General features: G+C 44.0%; 1 protein-coding gene across 5 annotated transcripts in view; it reads right to left on the bottom strand.

Annotated features, from left to right (window-relative positions):
* nav2a (neuron navigator 2a) overlaps positions 1-22,007 on the bottom strand; it is a 214,169-nt gene that overhangs the window by 41,243 nt on the left and 150,919 nt on the right. For all 5 annotated transcript variants that reach the window (XM_068731045.1, XM_068731042.1, XM_068731044.1 and 2 more), the window contains 6 exons: positions 20,527-20,660; positions 11,986-13,207; positions 10,220-10,329; positions 10,018-10,126; positions 7,977-8,429; positions 1,952-2,074 (listed from right to left, as the gene is read on the bottom strand). In XM_068731045.1, coding sequence (XP_068587146.1) covers positions 1,952-2,074; positions 7,977-8,429; positions 10,018-10,126; positions 10,220-10,329; positions 11,986-13,207; positions 20,527-20,660 — 2,151 coding nt within the window. The remainder of the gene's footprint in view (positions 1-1,951; positions 2,075-7,976; positions 8,430-10,017; positions 10,127-10,219; positions 10,330-11,985; positions 13,208-20,526; positions 20,661-22,007) is intronic.

The following is a 22,007-nucleotide window of genomic DNA, read 5'->3' as shown; positions in this document are numbered from 1 at the left end:
TTCACAGAGAAACTTGAAAGCACAAAATCAAACAAAGAAAAAGAGGAATGCCCCAACTTTTATCATTTAATTGCTTTCCAGTTTGTTCAACTCGCTACAGTCTGTAATCAAAACAAGCAAGAGGAAAATGAAAGGTGAAGAGTAATTCAGTGACAGCAAGGATTCCTGTCCAAAACAGAATCACACTTCCTCAGAAGGATGCTTTCAATCTATCCATAGCGTACAATTTAACAGCGACTGTGAACCCTACACGGTCCGAATGATGCGTCACTGTAGACTGTCGCTGCTAGGAAATGTGGGATGGCATTTTCTACTTTCTTTTTGTAAAGGATAGTCCAGCGCACCCTATGCTAAAGGAGGTAAGAAAGGAAGCATTGAAGCGCCTTTCCTTAGCATTTAGAGAATTTGACCAGCTCTTATCACGCAGCCATGGTAAGAGAGAAAGACAGGGGGGGAGGGAGGGGGGAGGGGGGAGAGGTGAGGAGAGGGACAGTTTGTGTAAACCCCACCTAAGGGCTGGGGGAGTTTAATGTGAGTGTGGGGTAAAAAAGGACCAAGGGGGCAGAGGTCAAAAGTCTGGAGGACAGGAAATTAGCCACACCTGAGGATTAACAGAAAAGGCTGTTTGAAGCACTTAAGACTGCTACAAGACACACCAGCACGTCCGTCTGTGTGCAGTCAGTTTAAGACTGATGAGACAACAAAGCTTTTGTTTCAAATGTCAAATATAGGCTGTCAAAAAGCACAAAGAACTGGTATATTTATTTTTGATAAAAGATCACATGTTAGTGATAGCTGCAGGAGACCAGTCATTCCTTTGTCTCACCCAGTCCAGTCCATCTTCTTATAAAGCTTATTCCCTCCCCCCCTACTCTCTAGCAACATGGTGGGGCTCTGCTTGGCCTTCATCCATTTCCGTCTGTCAATTAGCCAGAAACCAAATCGCTCTCTGTCTCTGTGACAGGACAAAGACCACAACATCCCATCCAATCCCTCACGCTGACACGGGGACGCTCTGAAAAGTCCCACAGATACTGGAACACTCAATCTTTTCACTTACTCCACGCTGTGGCCAATATATCCTGATAACACATAAATACAAGTGTCTCACTGCTACTCTCCAACATTTAGGATCAGTTGGTGCGTCAGCAGTGTGGTGTATTGCACAAAGCACAGTTACATCATAATGGCTTTGTAATGGTACAAGTTTGCACAATATCACTCTGTGAAATAGAGAGATACATTTTGTTTTATTAAGACATTAAGCACTAGGATCATCATCATAGGATATGATGGTATTTCAGCTGTTTCTCAGTTTTTTATTTGATTTTCAGTCAACCAGAACAGAAACATTGCCATTTCAACCAATGCCCTTCATTCTGATTACAATAAATTACTGTATTTCTCTGATACAGTAGATATTCTGTAAACTGTACAGAATATGCTGAATGTTGTTGACAGCAAAACACATGTATTTCTGAATTATTACAGCAAATTACTGTATGCTTTGATCACATTAACTCACTGTATTCTTGTGATATAGTAGAGATACTGTAAAGTACACAGTACCTTACAGGCAAAACTGCTGTCAGTAATTTACTGTAATTTTACAGTTATCTACTGTATCAAAAGAATACAGTAAGTTAATGTGATCAACGCAATAAATGTCACTATTCTCTTCACATGTATTTCAAACCAAGCCTAGTGGCACCGAAAGAGGGCTGAACAGAATTTCAACTTCCAGTAAACAAGACAGTGTGACAAAAATATTGTCTATTTTCTGCACTGACGGAAGCAGGAAACAGACCAGGAAGCATCATAGTCTACAAACTCAGAAGGTGTATGAAGGCACTCTGTGAAATGTCGGTAATCGGTAGAAGTAGCTGGATACATTCAAAGATCACCCTTGTTTACATGGCAAGAGAAAAAGCGTGTGCTGTTTCAGACTTACCTGTCAGCATCCCCCTGTCCTGACGACGTGTTCCGATGGAGCGTCTCTCGGACAGCGGCCATGCTGTCGGGCAGGCGGTTCAGGCGCCGCGTGTACAGACCCAAACCTCCATCGGTCATGTAGCTGCAAAACACAACAATACACGTTAGATATCGTCACCATGAAGCAGTTCTAAGGCACACAATTAAAGGGCTCACAGAGGATGAATTCAAGTTGTGCAGTACAGTACCACACTTTGTCTAAGGCTTTGGCCAGGGCTAACTCAAACTCTTTGTTTATTTCTTCTTTAGAGCTGCTGTTGTTGTATAAAGATCAGGAGGAGCCCACATCTATGTAGTTTTCCGGCCGAGGCAAAGCTCTCATCAATCACGGTTGGCAAACAGCTCCCACACAAACACCGAAGACACATTTCTCTCATGTGGCCAGATGGCAAACAACAGTGGTCTGTGAAAGTAGTGGCAGCTCCGTGGACAGCGGATGAGCCTGTTCGTTATTCCTACAAGAAGGATATTGCACTCATCACCTATAGAGCCTATCATCAACTCCAGGCCGGGACATTATGATTGACTGAGTGGCTGAACATTAAAAGAAGCTAAAAATACACTGTATATGCAAGTGCAGGCTACGGAGGCCTTTCACGTCATTTCATAACGGAAAATAACTTTTGAATGGACTTGGTTTATTGGCAGTTGGAGTCGGAGGCTGACGACCGTTAGCAGCAGTTACAGTCTGGACCTGATGCTGAGGCCCTGAACACTTACACAAACATTCCCATTCAAACTAAAACAACACCAACTAATTCCCTAAATATTTACCCGTGGAGGAGATTCCTAATGGAACTAAATATTGACTCATTTAACCCAGGTGTAATTTAATGAAATGTTTGCTGATTTAAAGTCGAGGCCGGAGCGTTCAAATGCTGAATGCCTTCTGTGTGGGGCTGTGATGACTCCGTTTCTGCAGAGTGAGTAGAAAAAAAAGAGAAAAAAACCTGCCAGAGTTCGAGCACTAAAACACTTTCTGTGTTATCTCTCTGTGGATCTCAGCAAGAGGCAACCCAGCACGCACACAAACAGACATTTATACCTACATGTATATACAGTATACACAGAGTACAGTGTTTAAAATAGACAAGAGCTCCTTTGTGTAACCTGCAGTCAAACCGAATCAGCATCTGAGCTGCGAGACAGAAACTTAACGGCAAACAGAAGTCACTCAGCGGAGAGCAAACCTAAACAGATGCTGGACAAACTGCAGACTTTACAATGTTTACAGCTGCAACTTTGATTAGGAATCAATTTAATTGAAAGCTAAATATTTAAAGTTGCAATAATTATGTTTTCTCTGGGCCACTTTGATGCACAAAACAGGCTGAAAAGCTGCTACATGTAGATGTTTAATTTCTTCACCAGCTAGTCATTCACTTAGTCTGGCTCTGAGTTTTGAGTTTCTTTCTTTTACTCAACACAGCTGCTGCTGGAAAAGAGGTTGATGAGAGTTGCGTTTTCAGGCTGGAAAACCAAAACAATGAGCTAAAAGAAGCTCTGTAGAGCCGAGGGAAACTGCAGCAAGGGGTGAGAATTCCCGGTGGTGATATGGAACCGATATATAAAGCAGACTGGGACTGATTTGTTGCCTCCAACAGCATGTGAATGCTGTTTTAGCAGCAAACCCGAAAGTACCAGATGTTGTACTCTCACCAGAACATGAATGCAGTACAAAGGCTGTGGCTACTCTCTCAGGTCATCTGGTAGCAGTCTGCTAACCATTACCCAGAGTCCAAACTAAACATGGAGATTCCGCATTTTGTTACCATGAACCAAAGAGCTGGAACAAACATCGTGAAGAGAGAGGAGGGGCCTGATTTAGGCTTTAAATCCACCTTAAACACATTATATTCTCAGCTGCCTGACAGGCAAAGACAAAGGCAAAGATCATTTTTCATGCACTGGTCAATTTTGAGATTGTGGTCTATTTTGCTTCCATAACGCGTCTCCTTTCAGACTAGTGGAAAGAAAACATCAACAATACACATTTAGGTGTTTATTTTACTATTTTCTCTGTGTGCGTCTGTGGAGTTCTCCTAAATCCACCAAAGGCTAGCATTAGATAATGCCTCATTTGCATTTCAAACAAAACATTTCAGAAAACTGGTAGTACAAAACATAATTGTCTTAATGTAAGCAATCAACTGGACAAGTTTCATGGTGATATCTATTAGTATTTGTTTTACCTTATTCACCTGTATTTTCTTCAAAATGTATGGAGTTTTACAACATGTCTCTTCAAAGACCGTTTTCTCTAAATACGTTTTTTCTCAGACTCTGAGGGTTTTTGTGTCTTATGCTGAGGCTATAACTTGTTTACACGGTCTTACGTCCATCATTTTGGGTAAACAGTGGTAAAATGGGCGAAGTTGACAGCAACTAAAGTTAAATAAAATGACAAATGGACCACCAGTCACTGATATAAGACTTGTTGTGAAGCATATTTTCACAATAAGAAAGCCAACAGACAATGAAGACAGGTGAAGAATGGTGGGATCCTCCTCTGAAGAGGGGGGGGTTAGCCGTCCTTTATGGGAAGCATCCATCATCCCAAAACAAAGTCACCTTGAAGATGGCCGTGCAGTCACACAGACACACACAACCATATTAATCCTTCACACTAATGAGTAACTGAGCCTCCCTGTCCTCCTGTTTCAGATGCCTGTTAACCTGTAACCTTCTGCAGCGGGAGGAACGTGTCCAAACAAGACAGTTTATGGGCTGAAACCGAGCAGCCAGGTAGAGTTTACACAGTCACGTAATGAACAGAAGCAAAACTTCTTGAGTAAATGAAGCTGCAGAAATATTTGACTTACTAAGAATGCGCGCACTGTGGAACTGACAAGAGGAAATTCACCAAATGTCACGGTCTGGAAAAAAAAAACAATAACATCTAGAGCTTTTTAATCTAGATAGTCTAAAACACTGTGACGTACCTTTCTGCCTCAAACATGGTAAAACAGTTAGTCCAAAGCAAAAATAAACAAGTCCAGGTGAGTGTTGATCCCCGTTGATAAAAATCTCCAAAGCAAAGGTGTCCGTTTTCAACCGTCTGGCTACTGTCTGACTATCAGGTCTGAACCTGCGTGCGAGTTCTGCTGTTATGTGAATAATATCAGCAGGTGAGAGCGTGTTTGATCATGGTGATATCAGAAGTGAGTGAGCGGTATCAGTGGACTCTCCATTATGTGTCCATGAGTAGCCTGACCGTGTATGCGTGTGTGTGTGTGTTGGTATGCAGCCTCTCTCCTCAGCTCCACATGCTTTCCCCTCCTGGCAGGAGGTTGGGTCTAGCTGTGAAGAGCGGAGGAGGGATAGGAGGGAAGGGGGAGGAAGGGGCAGAGGGGTAGATCGGAAAACATACCCCCGAGCTGAGGAGGAGACGAGGGAAGGGGGGGGTCATGGTCTCCAAGGGCCAGAGAAGCCAAAAGGAAAAATAGAAGAGGGGGTTGTAGATTGGAGAAAACCGATGCAGACACTAAATATGTAATCAGTCATGTTGTCTCTGCTGTAGGACTCAGAGATGACTAAATCAATTAACTACTGATAGCAGCTTATCCGATCTCTGTCTACTGTTAGACTGCTTATGAATAATTGTTTTCATCAAATATTCAGCCCTCAGTTGTTTTGTTTGTTGAACCGATTAATCATTTTGACCATAAAATGCCAGAAATAGTGAGAAATTAGCACCATTTCCCAGAGCTGAAGGTCTTGACGTTGCTTTGTTTTGTCTGACCAACAGTCCAAAACTCAAAGATAATAAATACATAGTACTGCATATAGTATAGATATAGAATCAGATTACACTGGTTAAAACAAGAACATGTTTACTTAATAAAAGACAAATAAAGAATTATCAAAATTCAGTTTTCTGTCAAGCAACTATTGATGAATTACCCCAGTGCTTACAGCATTGATAGATGTCTTTATCAGGACATCTGGAAGATTGATAGGGACTATTTCTTAAGTAGAAAGTATTTCGATGTAAACTGATCAGAGGAGGGACACAGACATTGCGTCTGGAAAGAGATGAAGACAATTGCATTTTATCAATGTAATTGTATTAATGCTGTAAGTACCACAAATTAAATTAGACTCACCTCCATTGTTTTGAGGCGAAAGCATGCACTAGAGCGATATCTAAAATCCTGGACCAACAAAACCAGAATCTGCATGGCTACTGATACTACTAGAGGTGAGAAAATGTTTATTTTGTGACCCTTTCATTGACATTTAAGTGGAGGAAAGGAGTTGCACTGTGAGAGTCTCCTGTTGCAATCGAAATGCCAGCTCCTCCTCCCTTGGCTAACATCTCACCCCTGCTTGGAAGAACCAGTGAGTGGATGCTAACAGGACCATGATGGAGCTAACCGCTAAATGGCCCGAGGATGTGGAGAAGGGTGGGGGGGGACGTCATCAGTCTGTGTCTGTTTAAGATGGCTATGAAGATAGTTAACCCATTGCGACTGCCTTTTTTTTTTTCTTCTCTTCATCAGAAGCATCGGAAAATCATCAGAAGGGAATTATTTTTTATTTGCCTTCCTCGCAGGTCCAATCCCGGCCTGGATATCAAGTTTCAGAGCGAGCAAATGGCTCTGCTCACCAGCTCACATCACTCACCTGTCCAGGTGTGGCTGCGGCTTGGCCTTTGTCTGCTCAGGCACAGATTCAGACATATCAAGTACTTCAAGAGCACTTAGCTCCCTCGGCTTTTACAGCTGCCTCAGGGCTGGGCAATCAGCGCAAACCCATGGAGGACAGAAGAGGTAATCCCATCTCATGTTTTTTTATCACCTCGCTTCCCTGAGCTTTCAGACTCTTATCCATAATTGCATTTATTTGAACTCAAACAAATCCCTGCAGCAGCTCTATCCCCAGACCCTGGTCCTTCGATGCCATACGAAGGCGGGTTGGAACCTTTTACAACAGTATCTGATAATAATGATGACAGCAGAGGTTTAAATTGCACAGTGTGACAGTCAAAGTATGCAGGGGGGCCTGTTACAACAGGGATACTGGCTCTGGAAGAGCAAATAAACAGGTTATCAGCGTATTAGCATTGCTGTGTATGCAGACAGAGAGATGGGATACTTGTGGGATCTGAGCCGTACAGAACAGTGGGATATCATCCGGCTCTTGGATCACAGGCAGGAAAGGTGAGTAAGGAACACTACCGCCCTCTTCTGGCAAGCTTGTATTTCAGACAACTCACAGCCTACAGGGTCACATGGTCATCCATAACAACATATTTCAACCAGCCAGAAACATCTTACTATAAACACATGATGAGCTCATTATGGTGGCAAAAAGTGACAAATCAACACATTTCAATGCTGCATTGGCAAATAGCTAGTACATTGTTATGCTAGCAAAGGTGTAGAGGAAATTAGTTGTTGGTTGATCTACCAAGGGATGTCAAAATAAATAGATTTTCTACCAAAAATCTATTTTAATTGAGAAAATTACAAAAACATATTTTTATAATACAATACTGTGTGTCACCCTGCAGGTGTTTGATGATTTTGAATACAGAATCAGATACTATGTTACCTGGTTTACGTCAAATTACAGAAGAATGATGTGAAGTTATAATCTTGAAAAATGATGTGTCTCTCTCACAAAGATTGCATTCGTTGCATGGTAGGTAGCAATTTCTGGGGCTGCAGCTAATGATTATTTTTATTATCAAGAAATCAATTGATAGTTTTTTTTAAATTGATTTAAGGAGTCTGAAAACTGTGGAAAATGCCTGTCTCAAGTTAACAGAGATGAGGTGACATTTCAAAATGTGTTTTATTTATAATGATAAAATAGAACCAACAAACATTTGTCATTTTTCTTGATAAATCAACAAAACTGCTGTCAAGTAATTTTCCTTTCGATGAAGTTATCGATTCAAGGACTAATTGTTTCCGCATCAGCAATTTCCCAAACCTGTTTGTGGGATTAAAAATTCTCCGTCAGTGTCATCCACTTACCCGCTGGCGACGTCATCAGTGCGTGCGGCGTTCTTGCTCAGCACGTCTCCATCGCTCATGTATCCGGTGACGTCCACGGCGATGCCGTCCAGGTCAATGTCCTCCCCGGCTCTGTCTCCCAGGTCCACGCTGCAGATGGCTCCTCCCCTGCCGGCCAGCTGCCGCCGGAGGTGCCCAGGGTACAGGTAGCGTCCCGTCTGGCCCCCTGCCACCCGGCCGCCGTAGCTGTTCCCAATGGAGGGGGCGTCGCCCGCCTGCAGACGAGGGCTGGAGTGGCCCAGTCGCCATGACGACAGGGAGGGGCGGGTAGAAGTGAGGCTGAGGATGCTCCGACCCCCACCGCTGGTGTTGCTGCTGCCACTGCCGCCACCGCCGCCACCTCCGCCACCTCCGCCACCTCCGCCACCACTGACATCTGTGGTGACGCTGCCATCGAAGGTGGTTTCCAAGGTGCTGAGCAGAAGGAGACGGAGAGAGAAAAGAGGTGAAATCTGTGATCCACTAAAGAGAAGCTCCATTAAATCTGTTCTTAATCAATTCATCTGCAGTAGTAGAACAAGCCATGATGCTACGAGAATAAACTGAGCACAGATGGTACAGGAAGAAAAGAGACCTCTAAATGCAGTTCTGAGCTAATTTAATGGATGACTTAATAACTGATTAAGTCTCCACTTGTTGTTTCATAGCAACAGTAGAAATTTAAAAAGTTATCTCACATTAGGGATCACACATCTGGATCACAACCAGATCAATTGTTTCTTGGCTCAAGGCCGATCTGTCCACCAAATTCCACAGAAATCTGTTCAAAGATGTTTGAGATATCGTGCAGGTTAACAAACTACCAAACTTGTAGTAGCAAACTGCATAATGTCGTCGGTGGACAGCCTGATAGAAAGTAGAGATAAAAGGTTCTTTGTTACAGTCTAAAGCAGGACAACAGGACATATGAACCTTACTACAAAGCACAGACTAAATCGAGACAGCTGGGTCAGCGCTGAGACACGAGGCCAGAGCAGAGGTCAGACTTCTGTGGGACGGAACGTGATTAGAGCTAAACCTGAATCAAAGACGACATGAAAGACATGCCCTGCGATCAAAGCAAGAGATCCCTCAAAAGAAGCATGAGACGGCAACAAGAAGAAAAAGAGGTAATACCTGTAAACCTAGACAGACACAGTCTGCTGACCATGAGGCAGTTCAAATCCTGATTTGGCCTGTTTACCACTCAGCCGTAGCAGCCATTGTAAGGCGCTACACTTTGATGATCCCCAAACAGTGGAGTTTTTGTTTTCCACTGCAACACATTTCATAAAATCCGCTGTGTGCAGTGTTGGATTGACAAAGTGAATAGAATATTACCTTAAAAACGTTTGGTACTGTCATTGTTTTGACAAATACTTTTTCATTTAATCTTTCTTTTTTGTCTGAACAATAAGGCTTGTTATTCTTATCAAAATATACAGCATAATTATACTGCATTTCTTCTGTTACCAACTGCAAATGTATGGAGGAGGCAAATATGCATTTCGAGAATAAAGTCAAAATTTCGAGAATATCAGTAAATCAGTCAAATTGTTGAAATGTAGAGAAAAGAGTTGGACTTTCAGCATTAGTTCCAGGCATAAGGCTAAAAATGATTCAGTCTTTCGTGTGTTTTGCATTTTGACAATGAAGTAAAAATGTTGAAAATAAAGCTAGAATGTTAAGAATTAAGTTGAAATACTGCTTTGAGAATAAAGACGAAATGTCGAGAATCAAACTACTTCGACATTTCAACCTTATTCTCCACAGTTCTTCCTGCTCTCATGTTTTTCACCTTATACTCTTCTGAGGCACCTGTTGCTCTTCCACAAGCTTTTCTACAAGTTTGAAGTAAAGACTTTGGGATAGAAACAAAAAAAAAATACAAAATGTTTCTTGTTACTATATACACCAAACACTGAAAGCAGAGTAGTTGGTCTCAGCAGCGCTGCACTACTTAATCACCAATGACTGCCAGTTAAAATCAGCTGTCAGAATGAATGTATTGTTTGTTTTTTACCTGTGTGTGACCTGAGTTCCTCGCAAGCTGGACATGGTCTCCTCCAGGTTTTGCCGCAGGTCTGCTATGTTTTTGACGGTACGCAACCGCCTGGTCTCTGGGTCTTCACCTGAGTGAGACAAAATAAGAAACAAGCTCAGAAATATTGAGCGGCACAATAAGCCAAACAGAGACAGATCCTGTTCTGTAAGTGATCACCCACCTGAAAGGTCCTCGATGGAGAGCTGGCTGGTCTTGGTGAGGGAACCGTCTCCACCTCTTCCTCCTGAGCCGGTCTCAATGTTCCCTGTTTCCTCACCGTCTGTTTGGGACCTGGGGAAAACAAATTGTTCAAGGGGTCAAAGGGAGAGGGGGGGGGGATATTATTGATTCTGAATTATTGTGCATTTAGTGGGAACCTAATATTCAGCAAATTGTCACGAAAGAGGGATAAACCTGATTAAGAATTAAATCTGCTGTGTTTCAAGTCTTGTGACCGGAGTCCAAAATGAACGCCTGCTAAGCCCCAAATACCAGTAAAAGGTAGTCTTTGAAGGATAAATCAATACAGTTCACCCGCTGCACTGGCTGGTGCCTTTTTGAGACGATGACGTTTGAATGCCTCGGTTATATCCAGCCTTTGGTCTTTGCCTGATCCCAGACTTTGTCCCTGTTGACTAGTGCACACTCTCTCTGAGTGGGAGCCAGTCAAAGTCTGCCTCTTACACAGCATGTCAACTTTTCTTTAACTTCTGGTTAACTGACCTAATATTGGTTGTATTAACGTTCTGTCAAACAGACTCTTTCTGACAGGTGGAGGCGTTATAATGCTGCAGGTAATGGTACCTGACAGGTATACAGCAGAAAAACAAAGGTTCTGAGTACTGATGATGGGGGAGTTCTGGAGAGGTGGGCTGCTTAGCTCCAGGTCAGGATGTACAGAGGGAGAAAGGGCAGCAGCGCAGGAAGTGTCAGGAGGCTAATGAGATGGCTGTTGGAAAGGACTCGTGGAGAACGAGAGGGACCTCCTTCCTTATCACACTGGGACCGGGGCAGAGGTCAGAGGCACACAACGTCCACACATATTTGCACACACATGCAGACAATACGCTCCGCATACACACACACACGAACAAACACAGATGTGACATTCCTGGCTAACAGTTCACAGATGGCTAGATTCAGATTTTGTGCTTTCAGATGCTGTCAGAGAATCAAATGTCAGATATGAGATGACTTAAAAAAGTTCTCACAAACTTTGACTAATCCTAGACACACCATACTATGGATATATACGGGGTTATACACCAATTTGCAGTTATTTAAAAGCTTAGATGATCAAGAACAGCTTACACAGACCTGTTATCAGGTATACGACTGAACAAATACACTCACAACATTTGCCAACTTCAAATATGGCAGGCACTGAAGAATTCAACCTGACCACTTCTGGAAAATGTGCTGTGTGTATGACTTTTAGTTGGAGGAGGATGAGCAACGGTTTATTGGCTTTGTTTAATCAGTGTTTTATGAAGCCTGATCTTACTCGCTGTGTTGTAGCCCAGCTTCAAGTTATTTATAGTAGAAACACAATCAATCAAAGTTAAATTAACCCTTAAAAGAGTACTTCACAGATTTAGCATTGCACTCCTTTAAACACCGTTAGACTCATAGTTTATAAAAACGTATCAAAATAAGCAGCAGAACCAGCGATATCGTATTTTCTATTCAACACATTCTTCCCCCTTGTCAAAACCTGGTGCCTATGTTACCCATAATGCAACTAACAGTTCATCAGAGACTAGCGTGTGCTATGCTAATAGCAGCTTGGGATTGGTGAGTGGTAATTCTTATACAAAAACGTTTTTTGTTTTTTTTCCCCCTAAATTTGAATTTAATTGTTTCAAATATTTGATGCTTTTGAGAAATAAAAATATGAAAATATTATGGATGCATCGGCAGGCCCAGTCCCAGTCCGTGTGACCTCACCTGTACATGAAAGGTGCGACGGTGGCCGTGTTGGGGTGGCTGTGGTGCTGTTGAGTCTGAGGTAGCTGCACGCTGATGGTGTTGCTGGCTGTGCTCTGTGTAGAGCCTCCTCCTGCCACGGGGGAGGCGCTGGTCTTTCCCTCTGTGGAGGCCAGGCTGGAGGTAGAGCTGGAGTGTCTACTGTCCCTGTCTCTGTCCAGGGGACCGCGGTGCATGGCGAGACCCCCTCCTAGCCGCATGCTCCGAGGCCTCTCCCCCGCCTCCTTTACTGAGGAAGCTTTCCCCCCGACTCCCGGGGCTTTGCCTCCTGGCTTTGGTATTCCGCTGTGTGCAGGGGTGGAACTCTCCTTTTTGGCCACTTTACCCCCCTTGGGAATGAAGCTGGTGATTTTAGAGGTCCTTTTGTTTGAGCTGTCCGTGTCTACAGCAACAGGTGCTACTTCCTCCTTTAGCTCGTCCCCCCTGAGCTCTGTCCGGTCGGGGGCCGAGATGCGTTTCCCCACCTCCTTCCCTTTCTCCTTCCCCTTCTCCTTGTCTTTCTCTGTGCTTTTGATAGAGCTCTTCTTGGCAGTCAAAGCTCTGCTGAAAGTGCGCTGGGCAATGCCCCTCAGGGCCATTTTGGGGCTGCTGGCGGTTGTAGAGACAGTAGTACCTGCAGAGGGAGCTGCTCCGTAGGCCGTCCCGTTGCTGGTCCCGTTCATCCCCGGCCGGACGTTGCCGTCGTCTTCCTCCAGGGGCTCGGTGTTGGAGCCAGTCTCGGCTCTCTCCACCTGCACCGCTCCGAGCTGCCTGGCTGGGGCGGTGTTGTCAGTCAGGGCCCCTGCTCCATTGGAGGAGTTGGAAGATTTGGAGCTTCCTTTACTGTTGAAGAGCTTAAGCTTCTCCAGCATTGACTTCTGAGCGACAACCTTAGGAGGAGCTTCAGCCTTACAGGAGGCGTCCTTCTCCTGCTTGACGGACTGCATGGCAGACGCGGGGCTGCTGGTGGAGGAGGGAGAAGGGGAGATGTGCTTAGAACTTATCGACTTGCTCCTCCAGGGCTTGCTGCTGCTGTTGGGCTGGGGAATGGCCGTGGAAGAGGAGGTGGAGGACAACGAAGTTGGGGGAGGGTTCTGGGCGGAGGTAGCGGCGGGGATGCTGGTGGAGGAGCTGACGGTCACTGCAGATGACGGAGCATGCTCAGTCATCACCGAAGGCTGTGAGGTCATGCCCTCTGAGGAATCTGCACCAGAAAAGAGACAGAGGATTAAAAGATGAGATAGAAAGGTACAGTTGAGGAGGAAAGGTCGAGCAGAGGAAGGATCTGGGGGAGAGAAGAGATACGAGATGCTGAGTCTAGACTGACCCCACACAAAGTGGCCTTATAAGGACCTGGAGGTGGCCTGCGTTGATGCAGCCAAACGTGCCATTATTTTCCTTCGGGCTAGCCACCAAAACTGTTAAAAACCCTTTAGCACTAACAATGAGAGGAGCCCATCACAAACTGTTTATAAAAACAATGAGCAGCAGGCACAAGTGCTTTAAAGTTCTGCCAAGCAGGCCAAGTCAAGAAGCAGTGCTGCTGCACTTATAAGGCTTGGACTTATATGGACTGCTTTTGGTCAGCGTCCCTCTGCTTTACAAAGAAACATTGTCTGGCTACATCTGGTTACATGTACTCAGTGCCTTATAAATTAGATTCATAAACGGTCTAAAACAGTACAGTTTAACTTGGACAATGAACAAAATAGAAAGATAAAGCTTTTTTTGCAGCGCAAACATGCTCCTGTAGACCACAGTTTCAATTTATGAGCCAAAAAACTAATTATCTGGGTAAATCTGCGACAAGTGACTCAGCAGCATCTCAACGGGCAAACTTACCAAGAGCTGAAGGAGCGAGAGAAGAGCTGAAATTCCTGGTGTAAGTCACTGCTCTTACTAAGAGAACTACAGTATCCTGAGCTGCTGAGGTTGTCAGTGTGAATGCAGAGGGGTGCTACTAGCAGCACAGAGTTCAGTAACATTTGAATATTCAAACACCAACGGCCAGTGAGAGAGAGGGCCTGTGCAGGGAGCACTGGGAGGAATTAATCATAACAGTTCCATTACAACACCCACACACACACACACACACACACACACACACACTTATATTTATTTCAAGTCGCTGCTGCTGCTGTGTTGTGCCGTCTCATACAACTGTAGTCACCTTGGACCTACGGAAAGTTAAGTTCCTAAAACACAATGAGACAGACTTTCTTTTTTTGCATATATTAGGGGATGGGATCCAAAGGGGCATTTTTCATTTGATCTCGACTTTAAACAAACAACTATTTGCTATGTAAAGATGGACTGCAGTAATGTCTACATGAGCAGAGAATGAAGTCGATGTCCCTATGTGTGTGTGTGTTGTAATCCAAAAATTGCACTAAAAGGCGCATGTTCATGCATGTGAGCGTGCCTCACTGGCTAACTCACACCTGCCGGTCTGCAGATATTCTTTAAAACTAGACATAACACCGACATAGGAATAAAAAAAAAAAACAATACAGTAAAAAAACAACGTATATTAACAACAGAGTATTAAATATAAACTGTATTAAAAGTACTACCACCAGTGCCAAATATAATAACAATAACAGTAAGATAAACTTGGTAAAATGAGTGCACTAAAATAGAAAAGTAATATTGCGCATGATATTTAAAGTAATATTCACAATGTTATTGACAAAATAATAAAGTAATAATGCATGATAATATAACTCTCACAGTGCTCATTTGGTTATGAGTGAAGTTCCCTTTAATTCACACCAGCTATATTAATTCCATATTCATATGTTATTCATGTGGTCTCATAAAGTCCCCATTTAAGCAGAATATTAAACACTAAAGCCGCTTGTTTACCCCTTTCTCATCTGGCTCTCCACTTCATTTAATTTTTACAGCACCTTTCATGTCCTAATTGGAAATAGGCACTCGCTCGCTGGCTCTCCCTTCTCCCTCTGTTTAGCATTTAGTGAGAGCAGCCTGAAACAATGAAGCCATTAGGAAGTGATTAGAGCCCAATTAGCCGTGCTAGCAGTTAGCAATCGGAAAAGTGGGTCAGGTTGCTAATAGCTGGCGTCCTATTGGAGGCGGCTGAATGAGAGCGGGACCTGCTGGGATTACGGAGCAGGCAGCAGAAAGAATAAGGGGACTGCAGGTTTGGGATGAGTGAAACTTTGATGTGGGCCAGTAGGACGGTGCTGAATGGGGTCAGCTTGGATTTTTTGGGGTCAGAAAGGAACAGAAGAAGAAAGGCAGGACATGGAGAGGCCCTGGACCCTACAGGGACAGCCGGTCATTGTCATGACTGCACCCGGTGACCGGGACTGACACGCTCCAGTTGGGTTGCTACGGGTGAGGGCAAGTGGTCAATCTTCAACGTGTTGGGTCAGAAGTGACACTAGACGGATGGACCTGGACCCTGTTGCATCATAACCCTGACCGAGGTTTCCAGACATGGTTCAACACTTTAGTCCGTCACAAATAAACAGAAACAGGAAAGATTAAGGTGCACACCTTTCTGCTGTTTTACAATTGAGAGTGAAGTCCTTCACTTCACACACGTTTGTTTATTTTGTATTATTTTTGTGTCTGAGCTTGTCTACTTAATATTTTTACATTTAATGAAGTGGCCACAAGGTGGGTAGATTATGCTTTGGGGGAAACAAAGTGCTGAATGCATCTCCTTTCTTTTTTTACAATTTATGAAATTTTTTCCAGCTTTTTAAACATCATCTTCAGAAATAAACACAGACGAGTCTTAACGTGACCAACTAATGGGACATTGACCTAATGACCCGCCCTGTGCAGCCTTGGGCCAAAATCCTGGAATTAATCTGCAAATTGCCCCTCTTTCACAGTGCTGGCCGAGCTGTCTGCTTGAGGAAACATGTTGAAAGAATTTCAGTGTTTACTACTCAACTGCTTAATTATAGCAGTCATTACAGAATAAAATCAAGAGCAGAAAATGACAGCGGTGGAGTGCCCAAAGGGGAAAGGATCACAGACCACCACTCCACTTCCTGTGTGCCATAAAAACCTGTCTCACCCTCTCCGAAGCTGTCTCAGGCTCTGCCTACTCCTTTACAGAGCCTCCTGATAACATCAAGGCATTTTGGGAAATGAGCCGAAGTGGATCCGAAACTCGTTTCATGGATCGTCACACTCGTGTGTCTGTGCAAGTGCTCCTTTGTGTTAATGCCCGTCTACAGCCGAGGAAAACCGTGTAATTCCACACAAGTGTCAACACTCTTCTCTGTGTTTGTTTGTGTGTGTGTGTGTGTGTGTGTGTTCACATGTCTGTGCATGCATGTCAAGTTTAGGAGAGAGGGGGATGTTTGCTCTGCTCAGCGACTTCAAACGCTTTAACCGCCGGGACCTGTGACCAGAGCAAATACAATGCAGTGTGACCACTCGCACATAAAAAGACGAGCAGTAAACGCATTAGACGTAGCGTCGGCTGACACCGTTTAGACACCACAAGCTCTCCGACCCCTCTCACGGTCACAAGATATTAAGCTTAACCTTGTCAGTTGGTCAGGGACCAAAATTTCTGACCTGAAAATGCCCTTCTTATACACAAGTCACTCTCATATGACAAGACTGAAAGCATCCTTTTGACTTCAAACCCAAGGTGCGGAGAGGATTTCTCCCTCATTGGTCGGGTTTATTTCATTACCTGACACCTTCATAGGCATTTCATTTGCAAAATCTACACAAACTACATCAGACTGGCACAAAGCTTGAGGCTGCAGGTGTATGCTTACTCATCACGTTCTGATTTCAGAAGCCTTCGCTCGCTCGCTCTCTCTCCCTCCTCAGTCATTGTGCTCCAAAAAGTGAGAGCGACAGCCGGCTTTTGTGCGGAGACTGACACTTTTTAAAGTTTCTCCACATGAATACACTCAAACAGTGACGCTACGGCTCATCAGAAGGCTATTCATTCAGCAAGGGCACCGGCCATACAGACAAACAAACGCACACAGAAACACATGGACGGCAGAAAGCGTGCACATACACGAACACACAGCCACAGGTGCCTCCCCCCCCTGCTCTCTCTGCTCTGTGTCACTTGGTGGACACCCAGACGCTGTCACCTTGTGTTAACGCAGAGCAGGAGAGAAGATTCAGGTCTGTTTCTGTACTGTACAGCCGCGCAGTAACGCGACTCCGTTCTGGTGTCAGGGCCATTGACACAGAGCAGATCTGGCCTCACAACAGAAGCTGCAGGTGCCTCTCTGACCATCTGAACCTGCAGCAACACCGTCTCACAACATGCATGTATGATTCTATAATGTGTAGCAGATAACTACTAAACTGGAATACTAGATACTTTTAATGACACCTTGGTAACAAAAGGAAATTCTAAATCAGGCTCAGTTTCACACCGTTGTAGCAAGAAGTTGACTACTAGCTGACCAATATCCTTTCAACCTCATTATTTTAACCAAATTCTTCACAAAAAGTTCAGGTCAACTGACTTGACACCCTCTGACAGAAAAAAAACCTGCTTTCTGAAGCAGCAAACAGGCAGAAAATTCCAGGATCTATAACAACAACACTGACTAAATCTGCTGCAATACTTTAAAGTTTCAATGCAAAGCTCAAAGTCTCCATCTGAAACTATAAGCTGCAGTATTAGCTCAAGGCAGTCTACAAGTGCGAGCTGACAAACCTCATAGGCGCTGCAGACATCCAGGAGGAACAGAGGAAAGATGGAAAAGATAAGAGGAGATGGACAGGAGAGGAGAGGAGAGAAGAGTCCCAAACCATGGCCGGCCATTCAGAGAGTGTAGGAGGAGGAAGAGGAGGAGGGTAGTATGGCAGGGGGGAGGGACTTGGCAGCATGTCAACAACAAGGCAAGTAGGAGGGGGTGTCATACTTCCTGCTGCCAATCACATGGTCTGCTGCTCCCAAACACACAAACATATAAACACACACATACACACGCCAGGAGGGTACATTTACTTTCTTAATGTAAACTTATTTTAACTAAGTTGATCTGATTTCTTGATGAGTTTTGGTCCTTTGCTGACTCACTAGTCACGCACTCACCTGGTGATAAGCGCAAGTGACACCTATTAACATTAATGCTACTACTGCTATCACATACTACTGCTACACGTACCACTATGAATTTAATATTAAAAGTTCTCTGTACAATATTCAAAGCATTAATATTGCAGCAATAACTATTTGCAATGAATAAAGTCCCTGTCTCTCTCTGTGTGTGTGTTGTAATCCGTGCTCCTCTGTGCTTTGTTTACAGACATGTAGCCAGACCGGCCGCATGCGTCTTCTAGTACGTGCCCAAGTGGCGAGCTCATGTGGCGGTTACAGCTGATAACTCTGTCGCCCACCCTCTGGTTTCCCTTTGGCTTAACAAACACTGTTAGCTCTGCTGGTGCTGTTGTCGTTATTTGCATTGTTAGTGCTGCTAGCATCGCTAGCTGCTAGCTGCTAGCTGCTGGCTCAGCCGCCGCCATGTTTCAGAGCCATGTAGAGGCAATAGATATGCTCTGAATTTTGTATTGAGCACCATTAAAGGAGCCCTTCAGCTTCCTGGGAAATTTGCTTATTTGATTTAAAGCCAGGGTTAGATCTGTTAGTTCAATCTGAATCTACAGCCAGCAACCAGTAAATTTAACTTAGCACAAAGCAGCCTGGCAACCACAAGGTGACAGACTCAAGGAGGTCACTGGCCAGGCCATAAAAGTACAACCGTACAACCTGTACTTTGTTTTTCATTTTTGTATGGATTAAAAAAACAAAATACAAGAAGTTGTTTCCAGTTGTTATGCTACGCTTATTTAACTGGTGGCTAGCACACAGACATGAGAGGAGTTTCAATCTACCCATCTCGCACTCAGCCAGAAAGTGAACTTCCCAAAATGTCGTACTATTCCTTTAACACGACCACAGTTCATAAACCCACACATATTATGCACAAATGCAAAGAAACACAACACTGTCCCCTTGAAACTCCCCCATCTCCAATGGGGCCGCACATCAGAATAAGTGTCCCACAGTGCTGTTCACAGTGTTCCCAGTCATTTTGTCAATTTGTCTTTAAACATGGACAACTGATTCTCTCTCTCTCTCTCTCTCTCTCTCTCTCTCTCTCTCTCTCTCTCTCTCTCTCTCTCTCTCTCTCTCTCTCTCTCTCTCACGCACACACACACGCTCACACACACACACACACACACGTTCCCTCTATGTCTCTCTCTCTCTAGGCGGTCAGAATTCTTTGTCTAATGCAGGGTAATGAGTTTAGACTGTGAACACTAACACAGTCTATATAAAGCCTTGGCCTTCTGAGCTGTGACAACACCACTCTAACTGAATATACTGCCAAACACACTCACAAGTTTGAATGCTGCAGAACTCAAACACTGGGCAGCGCGAGTTAAACTGGGTCAGAGGAGTTTAAAATAAACGTGTGAGAGTACATTTCTGAAACTCTCCTGGTTGAATCATCAGGACCAAAGATGTGATAGACAGTGCTAGAAGATATCTGGTTCAGTCTTTAAAAGTTTAAGGTAAAAGCCTCATGGGTACCAAACTGACAGAAAAAACACAATTTCTCAGAAACAAAGACCATCTTGGATGGGATCCCACCTCTCCGACAGCAAATTGGACCACGATCGCGAAAGGTAGGAAATGGGGAAACCAATGTCCCCTTCCCCATTTCCTACCTCATTGATTCCTGTTTCACAAAACAGGAAGAGGGCGCTGTTCTTCAACACTAAAGGTTTCAGAATCTCTAGTGGCAGCAGAGTGAAACATTCCCTTATCCTTATTGGTAAACACAAAGAAAACAATGAAATAGTAAAGAAATGAAGAAACTTAGAGTGACATGATTTATGAGAAATATGTTCTTTATCTTCAGAAACACAAGCAATACAAAAAGACCAGTCGTCACCACAATTAATCTCTTTGGTTTGTAGTAACTACAACAAACTATCACAAGTAAAACAACAACAATAAATTTCGGTTCAGATGTCTGTCCACACCTACAGTAACCCTCTTACCCTGTGAGGATAAACACAGTCTGAGCACAGCCGGCGAATGGAGGTCAAATAACATCTAAAGACATTATCCAACAAATTACAGCTTGTCAGCTCACCTTAAAACTGTGACAAGGTCCTTAAAACAGTAACAAAACACAGGTCCAAAGGCAGACATTTTTCCTTACTTACATTGTACAGAACAGTCACTGAGCAGCAACAACTGAATGCTTGTTATATACGAACTGAGAACGAAACGCTCTTTCGTTAACTGAATTGACCTGAAACATCAAAAGGAGGAGTTTGCTCTTGAAAGGACACAGTTGTTTTCGATGCAGCATCGCATGCTGAGGGCTATGCATTACTTTCTGGCCCGGTGTTTAATACTTTCTCTTGGTCTAAATGCAATAAGCAAACTTGAATTTTCTACTAACCAAAGGCACCCAGAGGAGTAGTTTCACAATTCACCTGACATCTGCGAGGTTTCTGTCTCTTTTCTCACGTGCTTACCTTTGTTCAGGTGTGAGTTGGCTTTGGTCTTGTCACTGAAGCCCTGGCTGCGTCTGTTCCCAGCAGCACTGACCGAGCCTCTGGGAGGGATGTCACCGCCGGCAGTGGACACCCTCGCTGAGGGGCCAGGAAGTCTGATGGAGAGAGAGAAGCAATGTAGAAAGAATATATTCCATTTAAAGCCTTACACAGTGAAGGAACACATTCGCTTAGTTGCAGGTTCACAACACATTTTGCTGGGACAAAGCCTACAGCCTCTGAACTCAAACAGGAGGGTATCACTTCATTAGAACGGAGAAGACAGGGACCGTGCAGATTTTCTACAGTAAGTGAACAGAGCAGAGCAGCACGAGGGTGTTCCTCACGTTACTGTGCAGCACAATGTGCCATCTAAAATGTACAACACGATGCTAACACCTGCTATAACATTGTATATTTCAGGCAGAGGCAACTGCTGATGAAGAATTCATTTCAATGTTTGTCTAGGCACTAAGTCACTATTGTTTCTTATCATTAAGTTATTGATATTTATGATCCGTTTAAAGGATATGAGCAGCCTGCCAGAAATAATGGGCATGTTTAATCATCACTCTGGCTTTGTTTTCCAAGGTGTGAATTTGCAGCTTGTGACCTCATATCAAAATGTTTTTTTACCTTCTTTATTGCTTTCCGAGGGGAAGCGTTCACCTCTTGAACCCTGGTTGGGCCTACCTCAAATCGATGACCAAACTAAACAATCAGCCTGCTGCCTCGATCTTTGCCAACTTTCTTTAGGCTTTTAGCTAATTTAGACTCTTTAGATACATTCCTATGTCTGGCTCATATTTAGTTTGAAAGTCTGTGGCTTGGCTTAGAAGATACACCCAAGTTCAATAAATGTAAACTCAGCTATTGTTTGGTTTATCTTGCAGCTCTGCTTGGCTCCGCCTTCCTATATGCACCTACAGTAATCTAATGGAGACGGATGAGCTCACGGCGGCGTGGACGTTTCCAAGTGGGTTGGACGGGCTGACAGGTCCCAGGGGAGGCGTGAGCTCAACAGCCTCAGATTACACGTCCTGCTCCTTTATTTCCCCGCATGGATTAGACAGGAAATACTGGCCATGGATAAGCCTTGGTGAAATATATGACACCTTGATTCCATATTGTGCGTCGATCTGTTGCCTTTGGTGAGGTCTGTGAGCCGAGCTGTAATCTGACCAGGCCGTGGCACACAGGCGGCTAATGAAATGCTAATTCACAGGCCGGCGACATCATCATCATCAACCTGGGACTGTGAGGCAGATGCTGATAAGAAGATTACAGCTCTCTCTCTCTCTCAGCTCTTGTATACATTATACAAATACTCATTTCCGGCATGCCATTCACTTAAACTGGCCCTTATTTATCTGGCAATTGCAAGGTAATGGCTTTTACCACATTATTTAGTGAAGAGCTGCCTAAGATCATTTGGCTTTGAATCATGGCAGGGCCAGTCAGTC

Source organism: Cebidichthys violaceus, unplaced genomic scaffold, assembly GCF_023349555.1.
Source record: "Cebidichthys violaceus isolate CVI_PGR_0920_01 unplaced genomic scaffold, fCebVio1.0.p SCAF_5, whole genome shotgun sequence".
In the NCBI taxonomy this organism is placed as follows: Eukaryota; Metazoa; Chordata; class Actinopteri; order Perciformes; family Stichaeidae; genus Cebidichthys; species Cebidichthys violaceus.
This window is presented reverse-complemented; position numbering and strand designations above follow the sequence as displayed.